The 15885-nt window shown below is 46.1% G+C and overlaps 1 protein-coding gene across 6 annotated transcripts in view; it reads left to right on the top strand.

Moving 5' to 3' along the window:
• Nucleotides 1-15885, top strand: part of PTK2 (protein tyrosine kinase 2) — a 251006-nt gene that overhangs the window by 122526 nt on the left and 112595 nt on the right. For all 6 annotated transcript variants that reach the window (XM_081258095.1, XM_081258093.1, XM_081258091.1 and 3 more), the window contains one exon: nucleotides 9868-9922. In XM_081258095.1, coding sequence (XP_081114221.1) covers nucleotides 9868-9922 — 55 coding nt within the window. The remainder of the gene's footprint in view (nucleotides 1-9867; nucleotides 9923-15885) is intronic.

Below are 15885 nucleotides of genomic sequence, written 5' to 3'. Positions count from 1 at the left end.
TCCGCAACGGGAGAGGCCACAACAGTGAGAGGCCCGCGTAATGCAAAAAAAAAAAAAAAAAAAAAAAAAAAAAAAAAAAAAAAAATTGCATTAAAGTTGGTGTGAATTTGGCTTATTTCTAAAAATTACAGAAATGGAGGCGGCAGGAGAACAGATATGTGGAAGAGGGCCCACTGGAGTATTAATCAGTCCCTCAGAACGTCAGAGTGTCTGTGGGGTCAGTGGCATGGAAAGTGTGGGAATCACCAGACATGATGACTATTGACTATTGCCACCTGCAAACAGAACAAAGCAGTACAGTGTGATTTTGTCAATTAGAGGCCTCCTTAGAGGATATTGATGAAAAACGGAATTATGTTATTCCAAAAATGGCCATTTTGTATTAGTTATTCTATATGTAAGATATTTAAATTAAGTAAACATGATGGTTAAGGAAAAGAAGGGGCAGTGTGAGAGGCTTCCAGTTCCCGGCTGTTACTGGGCTGGTTTGCTGTACCTGCTCTCTGAGGTCCTCTCCTTCTGCCTCGCCATAGGGGTCCTTCCTAATGGCGTAAGGTGTGTGAATTCACTGCCCCATCTCAGCGTGAGAAGTGGGGCGATGGACGGGGCTCTTGCAGCAGGTTGCTCGCCTGTTGGCTGGCTCTTCCACTTACTGTCCTGGATCAGCAAAGCCCTGGGTTTCTGTTTCCAAATCTGTACAGTAGGGACCGTGGTGATACCTACCTACATATTGGGTTGATGTGGGGAGTTAAGAGAGAGAATCATGTCAAGAGCTTAATCTAGTGCCCAGCGCTGAATAAATGTTGCCCGTAATTATCGTTGGGATCATTATCCGGAGGAGAGAGTTTAAACACCTTCCCATTTGGGGGCCGTTTTATATTCCTTTTGTAAATTGTACTTTTCATCTGTTTTCCATTATGTTTATGCTTTTTTCTTATTGAGATCTTTGTCACACTAACCCGTGGTTCGTAATATTTGTTGTATATATTCTCTCCCAATTTGTCTTTTATTTATTTATTTATTTTTGGGTGCGTTGGGTTTTTGTTGCTGCGCGCGGGCTTTCTCTAGTTGCGGTGAGCGGGGGCTACTCTCTGTTGCAGTGTGCAGGCTTCTCGTTGAGGTGGCTTTTTTTTTTTTAACATCTTTATTGGAGTGTAATTGCTTTACAGTGCTGTGTTAGTTTCTGCTTTATAACAAAGTGAATCAGCTATACATATACATATTTCCCCATATCTTCTCCCTCTTGCATCTCCCTCCCACCCTCCCTATCCCACCCCTCTAGGTGGTCACAAAACACTGAGCTGATCTCCCTGTGCTATGCAGCTGCTTAAAAATATGGAGCGCTTCACGAATTTGCATGTCATCCTTGCGCAGGGGCCACGCTAATCTCTGTATCTTTCCAATTTTAGTGTATGTGCTGCCGAAGCGAGCACTGCAGTGGCTTTTCTTGTTGTGGAGCATGGGCTCTAGGTGCCTGGGCTTTAGTAGTTGCAGCACGCGGGCTCAGTAGTTGTGGCTCGCAGGCTCTAGAGCGCAGGCTCAGTAGTTATGGCGCACGGGCTTAGTTGCTCCGTGGCATGTGGGATCTTCCCAGACCAGGGATCGAACCCGTGACCCTTGCATTGGCAGGTGGATTCCAGGGAAGTCCCCACTTTGTCTTTTAACTATGATTATATAGCTTTTCATCATACAGAAGTTTTTCTTTTTTAACGTGGTAAAATCTGTCCGTTATTTTCATTCTGGTTGTGCATTTCAAGACCTAATGTTTGTTCTGAAAGTTTTGTGGATTTATTTCTATTTTTACATTTCCAAATGTGTGGCTATTTTTTGACTTTTTGTTTTAATAAATAAATAAATTTATTTATTTGTTTATTTATTTATATATGGCTGAGCTGCGTCTTTGTTGCTGTGCGCAGGCTTTCTCTAGTTGTGGTGAGCGGGGCCTACTCTTCGTTGCGGTGCGCGGGCTTCTCATTTCAGTGGCTTCTCTTGTTGCAGAGCACGGGCTCTAGGCATGTGAGCTTCAGTAGTTGTGGCTCGTGGGCTCTAGAGTGCAGGCTCAGTAGTTATGGCTCACGGGCTTAGTTGCTCTGCGGCATGTGGGATTTTCCTGGACCAGGGCTCGAACCTGAGTCTCCTGCATTGGCAGGTGGATTCTTAACCACTGCACACCAGGGAAGCCCTGACTTTCTTTTTAAAATTAACTTCTAGCTTAATTGCATTATGATCAGAGAGTATGGTCTCTGTGATAAGAGTTTCTTTGGCTTTTGTTGAGACTTTCTCTGTGGACTAGTGTAAGATCATTTTTCTCCAGTCATTTATTAGAAAGAAACTATAAACATAAAAAAAGTTGAAGAATCTCCTGTTTTTGGTCTTTTCTAGTTTCACCATGTCTTAGGCTTGGATTTCTTTTTTTTTTTTTTTTTTTTTTTTGCGGTACACGGGCCTCTCACTGTTGTGGCCTCTCCCGTTGCGGAGCACAGGCTCCGGACGCACAGGCTCAGCGACCATGGCTCACGGGCCCAGCCGCTCCGCGGCATGTGGGATCCTCCCAGACCGGGGCACGAACCCGTGTCCCCTGCATCGGCAGGCGGACTCTCAACCACTGCGCCACCAGGGAAGCCCTTGGATTTCTTTTTTATAAGCCCAACTTGGAACAAGATGTATTTTCCTGATTCTGTGGATTCATGGTTTTCATCTGGAAAATATATGCCATTATCTCTTTAATTGTCAACTGGATGTTTTTTCAGCCTTTATATCTCTTAACATCTTTCATCTCTATTTCTTGTGGCAGTGTGTGTGTGATTTCTTTAGATTTGTCTTCTAAATCCTTAATTCCCTTTTAAGTAGTGTCTTCTTGACATACCCTGTCCATTCGGTTTTTCACTTCACCATATAATTTTCACTTCCAGAAATTCAGTTTCCTGTGATGTGTAATACGCTCTCCATTCCTGGTAATCTCTGTTGCTCACGTATGTGATTGTGCCGTTTATTTCTTCAAGCTTTTCATGCCAGCTGTTTTGTGCCCTGTATCTGACAGTGACTCTGGGGTTGCTGGGCTGTCTCAATCTGCTGTTCCTCTGACTTCCTGAAGCTCCCAAGTGTCTTGAATCAAAGCCTGGTGGCCCAAGACTGCAGAGTGGGCATCTGACAAGAGCCAGGGAGTGAATGGCACAACCCACCCTCCCTCAGGTCCCAGCTCAGTCCAGGTCCAGCATCCCCACCTGCGGGCGGCATTGGGTCAGCCCTCTTCACCTCCAGCACTTTGGGTGTGTAGGGTGGGGTCCTGCAGACCTACTTGTTTATTACTGTGTTGGTTAAACATTCATTGTTGTAGCTCAGCCTGTCTTCTGATAGCAGTTCTCTTTTTCTTAAAGTATATTGTTTAGAAGTTCTTTTATATGTGTCTTTGGTGGTAAAATTCTGCTCTTGTCATCTTGTAGTTTTCTTTATTTCACCTTGTTCTTGGAAGATGAAGATTCTTTACTCCTTCGCAATTCTAGTTTAATCGTGATATTTTCTCAGTACTGTCCCCTGGGTTCTGTCTTCCACCGCAGCTGTTGAAAAGGCCCACCCAGGGCTGTGGATGAGGTATGGCTGGGGAGTGGTTCTCCAAGCACACTGAGCCTGTCCTGCCCCGGGACCAGCAGCCAGAGCCTCCGGGGGGTCAGCATTGCCCTTTCCCACTGGTTTTTGCTAGTAGCCTAGAGGCACTTAGAAGTGTAAATATTTTCTCAGTATGGAAAAGAATTATACATGAATGCAGAATGTTTCTTGTTAGTCTATTTTAGGGTTCTGGTTTTTCTTGCCAGTAAGGAGAAAAACTGTGAAATAGTCCATATAGTTGCTTAGTTTTGCCAGAAAATGTATGGACAGTCTCTGTAATTTATAATATACTGAAGAAAACTACTTCAGCTTTACCACATTTCAAAATAACTATTTTCAATTATGCAATAAATAATCAGGCCCAACTTCAGAGAGTGGGAAAAGCACTATCTAAAAACATGTGCATTTTTTCTTTAAACCAACTAAAGAGTTAATTAGTCTCTTTTTTCTATGTCTTTCCGACCCTGGGAGGACCAAGGTGCCTTTTCTGTAGGCAGAGGGGAAGTACTGGCTGTCAGTCTCCAGCCGCAGGCCCAGAATGTGGCCTCCCGGGGTCTTACCCTGCAGGGTGCACTCTGGAGTGTACTCCGGTGGCTCTTTTATTTAGGCCTCCTGTAAATCAGTGACGGGAGTCAGATGAGATATGTTAAGAAAAATGTTTTGTTATCAAGCTTAAAAACTGCATTGCTGACAATGACAGATGAAACCAAAATAAGCTAATAACACAGTGTTAAAATTATGGTCCCTAATGTGATATTGTAGAAGGAAGAATCTTATGTACCAATGATTCTTCTTCAACGTACAGAATTATACTGTGAAATTATTTTAAATGAATCACGTAACTTTTCAGTTCTGCTCATTAAGTGGTTTGCTTTTTATAGAAATTCATTTTTAATCATCTTTGCATTTAATGTATTTTGCTGTAGTTGTTTGTGTAACTGTGTCTCTTCTCTACTAGAGTAAGCTGTATTGATGTAGAGACTTGCTGGTATTTCCAGCACTTAACAAAGTGTCTGATGTTTATTAGGTATTCCATTGATACTTCCTCAGTGAATAAATTTGTGATATAAAATTAGCTGAGGTTAATTCTAATTGTGCATTGTTTTCATTCATTTTCAAAAATTGTCTTTATTGTCAATAATAATCTAGTGCTTTTTTTAGCTGCCTGTAATAATTTATCAATGAAGGGGATGCTCACAGATTTGGCATGAATTGATTGACAGTGGCTTAACTAAGATAGAAGGTACTTTCTCTTTCACATAAAACAAGTGCTAGGCAGTCAGTGCTCCTCATCACCAGGGCACTAGGCCCCTTGAATCTTGCCACCATCATCCATAACTGCCACCTGGTAGCCTAAGATGGCTGGTTGACCTTACCTGTCACAAGGAGGAAGAGATGGACCTTTTCTCTCTCTCCCAGCCCCCTTTAAGGACACATATGTGCAGGTAGTGCTTTCCCTGAGAGGGACATTGGCTGAAACAGTGTCACATGGCCACACCTGGCTCCAGGAGAGGAAGGCAGCATCACCTGGTGTACCTGGCCAAAAGATGACTTCTCATTACTCAGGTTGAAGGAGAGGATCATTAAGAAGCAAACAGCAATTTCCATTGAAGTTAGAGAACTTTAAGTTTTATCGGTTTTTAAGAGGATTAAGGTATCATTTTAGAGGTTAAAGGACCTCAGTGATATTCTTAATGATACTCAATTCTTGAGAGTTTTGGAATGAGGATAAGATAGGGATACTGTATGAAAACGTGCGTTGTAGTTTTATTTTAAAGTCGTTTTTGGTTGCCTTTTTTGCTGGGGCTTTAAATTTATGAGAGTTACATCCACAAAATATGAATTAGTTAAAGCCAACAGACAAGGTCTGAATCTTCTCAGAAGTAGTGCTGAAGGAGAGATAAGTTTATACTTGACCTGAGAATTCACTTATAAGAAGCTTAATGTATGTAAATAAAGCTATTCAAGCCTCAGGCCTCCCAAGGCCTGCTATGTCATGGGTTTTGGGCGTGAACGCACGTGTGTGCAGGACAAGGCCCCAAGCTGGGAGTAGCTAGGCGGGACCGAGTGCGCTCTGGAAAGATCCATCGGGGAGCTGGTGCGGGGTGTGGACTGCTGGGCAGCGCCTCTTCCCCCTGATGCGGGGGGTGGCGCCTGCTGCCTGGACCATCGACGGCGACTGTGGTCAGGGGAGCGGGAGGATGGCGCAGTCGTTGGGGGGGGCAGAGCTCCGAGGTTGGACAGAAGGGAAAGAGCAAGACGGCCTCATCAGCCAGCAGTGGTCTGAACGTTTCATTAGAAGGACAGAGGTAAATTAAACGTTAACGCAGAAAATTCTGGTTTAAAATTGATCACAAATACAGTTTTAAGCCCCAGACACCCTAAATCTCAACGAGTAGCTTTCCGGGTTCTGAGAACGTGCTGTCTGATGGTGCCTGTCACGCGCTTGCACAGCTCGGGTCAGTGTCTCACCCGAGGAAGAACCACAGGGCAGTGACTCCCCTCTCCCCCTCCCCCACCCATATCTAAAGTGATGCCCAGTGTGGGGAAGTGGGGGAGCACAACAGGCTTGCTTTCTTTGAAGCTTCAACTCAGAGTGAGTGGCATCTTAGAGAAAAGTCAGAGGAAGAGTTACTGGGAGATCTGCTCCCGTGCACGAGCAGCCCCAGCCCAGGCTCCTGTCTGGCCCCCACTCCCTCCTGCGGGATCCGCGGTGGTCTTGCTGAGCGGGCCCCCCGGAGTCCCGGGCAGTCGTGGTTGTCCCTGTGGGGCTGTGTGGCCGGGCCCACCGCCCTCTCTGAGGAGCCCCGGGGGCCAGGGAGCCGAGGCCGAGATTTCCTTGCTGTAAGCCCGCGCCACCATCGCAGCGCCCTAGGCTGTGAAGTGTCCTGTCCGCCCAGTCAGCGCGCGCGCCCTTAGCCCTCGTGGCTCTGAGCACCTGACGTGGAGCCGGTGCAGCTGGGAACTAGATTGTTAACTGAATCTTAGCTAATTTATTTAAGTGTGAATCCTTCATGGGGCTACTCTTGTGGACAGTGCGTTCTCACCTAATATTAATATCTCGTTAACTGCGCGTGTGGGTTAAGAAGGTTCCTTTGAGCTCACGTGGGAAATCTGACAGCCTGATACTGGAGTTTGGGAATTGGGGGGTGGCTGTATCCTAAAAGTTTCATGAAAGCTAGTTTTAGTCAAATGAGTTTACCTGTATTTAGGATCTACCCTTTGATAATTATTTGCATAGTAAAGAATTGCCTCGTTATAAAGGCCAGTAGTTTTATTTTGTTTGTGCCACATCAGTAGTGTTTACTGTTTGGTTCACCTTACCTCACCGCTGTGCAGACTTTGGGCTCCAGTGAGTTTTATGTCACATAAAGCTGAAAGCTAGCCTGCTGCCCATCAGAGAGCTCATCGTAAGCCAGTGCCCGACACGGGCTGGAGGGAGGTGGCCACGTGTGAAATGGGACAGCCTGTGTGGCCCTGCCAGGCTTCCTGGAGAGTGCGGAATGCAGATGTCTCAGGAGGCTTTCCCTAAAACCGTGAGCGCAGCGCCTGAGGTGTTTCCCAGTGTCCTCCACCGCCAAGCCTCGTAGATGGGCTTCTTGGTAAAGTTAAATCAGAATGTGTGGAGGGTGGTGGTGGTGATATGGAATTCTCCCAGCGATTCTGTGTACTTTAGCCTCATTTTTATTTTCTCACTTGCCATGTGCCCCATTTTAAAGGGTTCTAATGTATGGGCAGGTGTTACAGACTCATTATTATTCAAAGGTAGTTGGACAAACTAAACTGCATACTTGCTAAACATTAGTTGGCCTTAGCTTTTTCTTTCCTTAAATGGAGTTGTCCTCACCTTGGAAGTAAAAGTAACACCTAGTAATAGGCTTTATTTTCACACAGAAAAATTCAACCCCCTTGGTCCATCTTTAATTTTCCCATTTGTGACAAAAATGAGTATGATACATTTTCTACTTTCCATTGGACTCTAAGAAAAATATTGGGTTGGCCAAAAAAGTTCGTTTGGGTTTTCTGTAATATCTTATGGAAAAACCCGAACGAACTTTTTGGCCATCCGATAGCCACAGAGCGGTGTTGAGTAGTGGCAGCTGATGGTCTCACCGTGGGGAAGAGGCCATCCCTGGCCCTGGTGTTCCCTGCCCCCCATCCAAAGACCTCCGTGGCCAGCTGCCTCCTTGAGATCTCCACCAGGAGGTCTCGTGCACCCTGCTCGACCCCTCGCCAGAAGCAGAAGTCCCAGGAGGCGCCCCCGGGCCCCCGGCCTTCCTCTTCCTGGTGCCTCAGCCTGCCCTTGTCACCTTTCACTCAGCGCTGCTGGCTCTGCGTGCAGAGCATCCCTGAGTCTCTGCTGCCCACCCTCCCTCCCACCGCCCTCCTCCGGGCTCCCGGCAGAGCCTCCCTCCCACCTGCCTTACGGCCTGTGTCCTCCCCTCCTCCCTACAGCATGTCTGCTCTTGGCAACATCAGGTCACGCCTCCCTCTGCTCAAGACAACGGCTAGTCAGGCCTGTAGACCAGACTCTCGCCGGACAGGAGGGGTGTCCCGGGTGTTTCCGGGGGAAGGGGAACTACCCGTATAGAGTTCTAGGGACTTAACACATTTGCAGCGCTGTTGGCAGCAGGGATTAGCATCCCTATTTTACACGTGGGTCACTGAGGTTGACAGGCACGAAGGCATAGCCAAATCCTTCCTACGGCAAAGCCAGGATTCCAGTGCCGAGCTCCCTCTGTGAAATTAAGTTCTTTTTATTATGGAATAGCTGCCTGCAAAGGAAGATAGGGAAGAAAATGCTCAGGAATAATGCCTCTAAGATTCTAGGGTATTGGTTTATCTTTTATGTGCTTATTTTGCTACTTCCCATAGTGATTAGCACACAAATCCTTAACATGCAAAAAGTTCCTGTCTTTTTAGGAGGCAACAAAAAGTGGAAGAACTTGGGTGGACGCTTTTCCCTGTTCGTATCTGAAAAGATAAGGGAGGGAAGTTATAAACAAAAGAGGTTAGAAGAATAAATGGAAAGCCAGGAGTTGTATGAATTTGCTGATAAGTAAAACCAGGAAACTGTGTGTGTCATAGGGGCTGAGGGAGGGTTGTGTGCGGGGGTAGTGAGCACTGCCAGCATCAGCATCATCGAGTGAAAAGGATATGAGGACTGAGACCAGGACTTAGCAAGGAGCTCGTCGGTTTAGGTGCTGACGGGTAGAGGGTGGGCTAGGGGGTTACATGTTTGGATCTAGAGTCAACCATAAACTCTGATATGTTTTCTATGGTTTCATTGGTAATACCTGCTAACTTACAGTTACGTGTGAAGAAGTCATCCCTGCTTTATTTTTTTAATATACTTTATATTCATTTTATTTTTTTATGTAATCCTGAAAAGGTACCTTTATTTCTCTTTTCTCCTTCTTGATCCTTTTATATTTTCCATGTCTCCTGATAATCTTTCATGTCTAGAGGCTTTATTTCATCTTACTAGCGCACGATTGCCCTCTAGTGGCCAAGAGCTTGGCGCACTTAGTTCCCAAAGTAAGTAGAAAATGAGAGTGAGCCGTTCTTTGCATCGGTTTTCTTGGCCGGAATGCGTTGAGGCTCTTGTTACTAATGATTGATTTTGTAGCTTGATCTAAAGAAAATGACGGGATTTTCAGCATTTCCACACATTCAGCTTTTTGACCTTAGGCCACTCACTTAATTTCTCCTTTTTTGTTTTGTTTCCTGTGTGAAACTGGGAATATAAACATTGATTAATGTTAATCAAAAAGTTTATTTTTAAAAACAGTCAACTTTTAGGATTAATCTAAGGTATTTAAACTTCCCTGCTATATCCCAGATCTTTCCCTAATCAGGCCAGTCTACTTTGTGTACAAAATACAGCATTTCCCAGTTGGAATCGAGGTTTATAAGGCTAACCTTCAAACAGTGTTCCAAGAAGAACAGTTTGTTTACATGTTGTAATTTACAAAGAGGCAATACTTTAGAGAGTTTGCAATAGTAAGACTTAAGAAATAAAGACTTTCTACCTAAACCAACTTGTATCAGTGTTTCCTGCACAGATCTAGAAAATTACTTGTCCCTACTACTTTTTCCATGACTGTGCGGGTACATTGGAGCTTTATTATACTTATTTCCTTCTAGAATAACGTGTGGAAGGGTAAATAATTTAAACTGCTTTTATGTTCTTGCGACAATGTCATGTTATTCATTGATTTGGTGGTGTTATTTGTTAATACACTTCTTTTTATATTTCAGAAAAGATGTTGGTTTGAAGCGATTTTTTCCTAGGAGTTTACTGGACTCAGTCAAGGTAATTAGAGTCTGCTTTATCGTAATAGGTGACCGTGTTAGGCAGACACCTCCCCCGTGCTATGTATGTGGTTTTCTCCTTTACGTGAAAAAGTCATAATATAAAAAGCCAACAGTTATTCTAGTCATACTGATGGCAAGTAGATTTTTAAAGGTGTAGCATTCTGCCAGAAAACCATGGTTTCGCTTCTTGATTGTGAGTGCACCCGGCTAAGTACAACACCAAGAAAGCTGCGTTCACAGCGGTCCTCATCACCTAAATCTTTACAGTCTCGGGTATTTTGACACACAAAAGTAAAGAAGCGGCACATAAAAGAGCCATAGTGGCAGCCGTAGCGTGTGTGCGCGCGTGTGTGCGCATGCGTAGAAGTGTGTTCAGAAGGCCTGTCTTCTCTTGTTTCGACCAAGGGCACTCCTCCCCATTAGTAAGTCTTGCAGGACACCAGTTCCTGTCTCTGCCTGTAGCTCCCACTGCAGGGGAAGGGACACCGGGGACCTGAGGTGTGGTTCCCCAGCCCATCCAGAACATGGTCCAGTGTGGTGTGAGGACGCAGCTTTGGATCAAGATAGAGTCCAGCTCAGCTGAGCTCTGCCATTTCCTAGCCTCATGGTTTTGGACCTGGTTTCTTATTTCCACAACAAGGAAAATAATATTTCGTAGGGTTGGTGTGGCTGTTTAGCAGATCAGTGTGTGTATATGTATAAATTACTACCACAAGGTTATAAACTGTGGCTGTTACTGCTCTGACTTTTTATCACAGAGCACATGTTCCACACTAGAGCAGCCATGTGGAAGACCCTCCCACTCACTGAGGCCCAAGTGGGATAAGACAGAACACAATGGTTCAGAAACTGGCTCGGAAGCCAGACTGCCTTGGTGAAAGTTGTGACCCGATCACCTTGAATCACTTGGGACTCAGTTTGACCTGGAGAGTGAGGCCCTGGTGTGGGCGCAGAAGCCCACCCTGTGCATCGGCCTGCCCTTTGCTGGGTGAACCCAGGGGGAGAGGCTCACAAGTGTAAGACACCGTTCTTCAGGGCATTTACCCCATCATTGGACAGAGAAGTGCACCACCCAGTGTAAAAGTAAAAAGCAGGAAAGGATACGAAAATGGCTGTATCACATTAGTAGCACCATCAGTGCTCAAACGTTAGTCCTGGGGTGGCCTGAGAATTACTGCGAAGTCTCCTTAGAGCTGTGTGTAGATAAGCAGTTATCACAGGGGGTATGACTGCTGGCATTTGGGCACCCAAGAAGTTATTCTATATTTAAAAACCATCCTCATACTTCAAACAAGCCACCCCAGGTCCAGGTCACAGGTGCCATGGTGTAAGTGTAGCCAAGGTGAGAAGGCCCCAGGGAGGTCCCCCATTGCCAGCTCTTCTAAAGCTCAGCCTCGGCGTCCTCTCCCGTACAGACTGCTCACCTCCCTAAGGGGGGCAGCAGAAACCTCCACCTTAGGTCCTGCTCAGGGTCTTCATTTTTAACTTTACTTTCTCAGGTTTTAATTACTAGATATTTACTTGTTTGCATGTTGTCTGCCTGCTTCACTATGTTTTAAGATCCACGAGGACAAAGATAACATCTGCCATGTTCTCTGCTCTGAACCCTGTGTTTGGCATAGTCCCGGGCACGCAGTAACATCGGTAGATCTTATTTAAGTGAAAAAATGCGTGAATGAGTTTAAGGGGCACTTGAAAGATGACTGGACGTAGAGGAGGCACTTTCCAGGTCGAGGGTGCCATGCAGAAGGAGGCGTGAGAATAGCACAGGTGATACTCCTTCACAAGATAGAAGGATCGGAAGGCTGGAGAAGCTCGTTTCCCTGGGCAACGTCCCAGGGAAACGTCCCCGTTCCTGCACAGGACTCGTCCCCTCCAGGTGTCTTTCAGGCTGTCCCTCAGGACCCGGCCTGACCAGCCTTCCTCATCCTGACCCTGCTGCCGGCCCTGATGCGCTTCTGCTGCTGTTTGAGCTCAACCTGGCAGTCAGGTCAGCCCTGTGACTAGAGCTCAGACACTGTGGTCACCTGTGTGGACGTCAGTACTCAGATGAGAGCACGTAGGGGCCCTGGGTGTTCATGGCAGGTGTCATGGCAGGGGAGGGACATGGTCACCTTTTGGACTTTAGACCATAAACCTGACAGCAGCCTGGAGGACAGCTCGAAAGCAGAAGCACTCTAGTCAAGCAGGGTCGGAGGTGATTAAGGCGATCAAGGTGTGCAGTGTCAGCCCTGGATGCAGTGGTAGCTGAGCCTCGTGTGTGCGCACGGGGAGCGGAGGGGAGGGAATTGACCCTCGGTAGCTTGAGAAAACTTCGCGAGCCAAACAGATAGCACTTGTGTTTTCTGAAAGGTTCAGTTGCTGCTGATTTTGATGCGAGCAGGGAGAACAGAATTGACTTCTAGCTTCTGTTTCTTAGGTATAGATTCGTCTAGTGTTTCATTTCTCACGTGCTTTCTAATATAAAGGAAATCTTTACTTTTGTAAAACAAATAATGTATATTTGGCTTCTTAAGTAGCTTAATCAGTAGCTCATATCCTTATGCCAAAATTTTTTCACCTTCTATGTAAATTCTTTCAACTGATTGCCATCAGACTCTTGTGGGTATGACTGACATAAACGTATACCCATAGGTATGTAACAGCTACAGTACAAATCAGGTTGTGTTCAGACAGTCTCCTCTTCAAAACTATTGCCAATGAAACTTCAACTAACAAGAAATTCGCATCAGCTTCTTGTTTCTCCCGGACTAGCCCTATAGAATGGCTAGACCAATTAGTATTTGCTTTTCCAAAGGCCGTTTTGTCTTATATGCCTTTTTCCCTTCATATCTAGATTTCTAGAAGATCATTTGTAGTTAATGCTCACATTGAAGGGTTGAAAGGTTACCTTATATTTGATGGAACTTAAGCTATGATTGATGGATGGCAAAACAGGATTGGGGCCCATGTGCCCAATTACTAAGAATAATTTACAGGACATTTAACTTTTCTGACTCTTTGATCTTAGTAGTGCCAGAGGCACATTTATAAAAACACTGCACCAGTAAAGCTAACAAGTCAGTCCCAAGCTGAGGATAGTCTACAAAATTGACAGCTGGGCGATGGGGAGACTTGAGTAAATGCAGTGTGGGGTCCTGGAGCAGTGAGAGGGCGTCAGCGGGCAAACTAGGGGGTCTGAGTAAAGTCTGCAGCTAGCGTGTGCTCTTGTACCAACGTTGGTTTCTTCATTTTAACGGATGTGCCAGTGTCGTGTGAGATGTTAACGTCCGGGGCAGGGGGTGGGGGGAGGCGGGCCCTGGCGAAGGGCAGGAATTCCGTGCTGTCCCTGCAGCTCTTCTGTAAATCTCAAGTTACGTTGCAAATAAAACAGCCACATTTCAACTTCTTTGAGTGTAATTCACAGTAGAAATCTAATTTCAGGACTAGAAATGTCGCAAGATCAATAGTTATCAGTTGTTTGAAGTATCTGTAGTTCAGAGTCATAGGATGGTTTCCTAGGGTCCTACAGGAGCACTTAGTTTAGTCATCACTCCCAGCCCTGTGGTTAGCACGGAAGTACCTGGCTCGGCAGTCATTCAGCAACCAACTCCTGGCATCTGCTGTGTGCCAGGGAGAGTGAAGCGTGGTGTCAGCACAGAAGTGTCCGTCTGGTCTGGGCTCCTGTAAGTAGGGTGGAGAAAAAGCACGCTTCAGACCTACACACACACACACACGCACACGCACACACACACACACACACGAATGTTACTTAGCCATAAAAAGAAGGAAATCTTGCCTTTTGCAGCAATGTGGATGGGCCTTGAGGACATTGTGCTCAGTGAAATAAGTCAGACAGAGAGAGACAAATACTGTGTGACCTCACTTACATGAAAAGAAAAAAAGCCAGCTCATAGATACAGAGAACAGGTTATGGTTGCTGGAGGTTGGAGTGGGTGAAATGGGTGCAGGGCTCAAAAGGTACAGCCTCCAGTTATAAGCAAGTCCCAGGGATGTGAGGTACAGCGTGGTGACTGCAGTTATTAACACTTTTGCATATTTGAAAGTTGCTAAGAGGGTACGTCTTAAAAGTTCTCATCACAAGAAAAAGCAATGTGTCACTATGTGAGGTGATGGGTGTTAGCTAGACTTACTGTGGTGGTCATTTCACAGTATATACAAATATTGAATCACTGTATTGTACACCTGAAACTAATACAACGTTATACGTCAGTTATAGCTCAGTTAAAAAACACACACTTCGCACGCACTGTTAACGTATCTATGTTTAGCATTTGGTAGGTGGGGAGATAATTCCTCAATTAATGTTTCTTAGCCTGTTACTCTTTTCTTGCTCATTTCCTTTACCACTACATTATAACTTTTTCATCCAGGAAGCCCTCGGAGTCCATCGTTGCTAGCAGCATCTGATAAATATTAGGTTGATTAATATGAAATTATTTTTGTTGTTCAGAAGGCTGAATAGCAGCAATTTCCGATGATTCATCCTAATAATACTGCCTCATTTTGAGTAGTTTTCTCTCTGTATATGAATTGGTTTAAAATTGACTAGCATTCATTGACAGATGCCTTGTTTCCTAAGTCTGGGCAAACACAAAGCTGATGTTGAAACCCTATAAACAGGGAAGTGTATTGATTATTATCAAGAGATTCTAGGGAGTCAGATTTTGTGGAATTGTTTTCCTTACTGAGAAAGGAGGAAAGTACTGGTGCTTTCTGAGGCATCCTTTTTAGAAACGAATCTGGGGCTCCTTTCAGATAGCGAGGGTTTTCTAGTTCTTGCCCAACACTGGCTGCTTCAGGCCGGAAATCTCAGTCCTCTTGGGTGGCCACATTGAAGCAGAGACCCCGAGAAAGCTCGGGCTCTCACTCCCAGCCAGGTGCGCCCGCTCTCGCTTGGCGGGGAGCCGGGGTGTGGCTCTGTGTCCCCAGGAAGCCAGCCCTGAATGGGCACGCCCCCTCCTCCAGCTCCCGTGGCTGCTGCCCATGAGTGTGACTTCCTGTCTTAGCCGGGTGACGTGTAGGACTCGGGAGGGGCCGGGCAGCGCAGCATGCGGAAAACTGACCGATTCAGCTGGATGACACGGAGACGTGAAACTGTAGCTCAGGCTGTCTGTCTGCTGGCACTGCACAGTTACTATTTTCAAAGCTATTTGCCCAGTTACTCAGAAGTTTTCCAGCAGGTTGAACGGTCAGGTGCACCGTTTAGTTGACCCCATGCACACCCATTCCACGGGTGCTGGGGGTCAGGGGACAACAGTGAGGGAAGGAGACGCGGAATTGGGAGCGACTGTGCCGTGGGGTCTCTAGGAGATTGAGGCTCGGCAGGGACCACAAGGTGTTGCGTTTCCTGTTTACACGTGCGCATGTTTACCTGTTACTTACTGAGAGTTATTTCTACACACTTAATAAAGAGCTAACTAACTACGTGTAATGCTCACATCACAGATATTTCCATTTTCTTGTTTTTCACTGGCCTCTCTTCTACCGGAATTCTGTGTCCACGGGAGGCCGTCACAGAAATCAAAGCAAGAGCGGGGCTGCTGCGTGGGAAGCTTAGAGAAAAGAGCATGGCTTTTGGAAAAGCACCTTGAGGACATGACAGTGCAGGGGGTCTTGAGGGAGGTCAGGCTTTGCCGCCTACGTTTCTGTCTCTGAGCAGCTGGGAGATTCGCTGAGATGAGGAGGACCAGGCCCGGAAGAAAGTCACAGGTTCTCTTGGCGGCACGCCAGCTTTCAGGTGTCTGGGAATTTCAGGTGGAAAGCTCAGGCGGGCACGTGCACACGTGTGGGTCTAATGCTCAAGAGGGGACGCAGAGAGTGTTTGCAAAGCCTCGAGTCAGAACAGCGGTTACATGGCGTCTCAGCGGCATGTGGGGAGAGTGGCCTTTTTCAGTCTCTGGGCTCGTGGCCAGAGCTTGGACAGCTCTTCCCCAAACCACGCGTCCCAGACTTTTCTTT

The sequence above is a fragment of the Mesoplodon bidens genome (genome assembly GCF_964165515.1).
Source record: "Mesoplodon bidens genome assembly, chromosome: 16".
Classification (NCBI taxonomy): Eukaryota; Metazoa; Chordata; class Mammalia; order Artiodactyla; family Ziphiidae; genus Mesoplodon; species Mesoplodon bidens.
The sequence above is the reverse complement of the archived record's forward strand: the minus strand, read 5'-3'. Positions and strand labels throughout refer to the sequence as shown.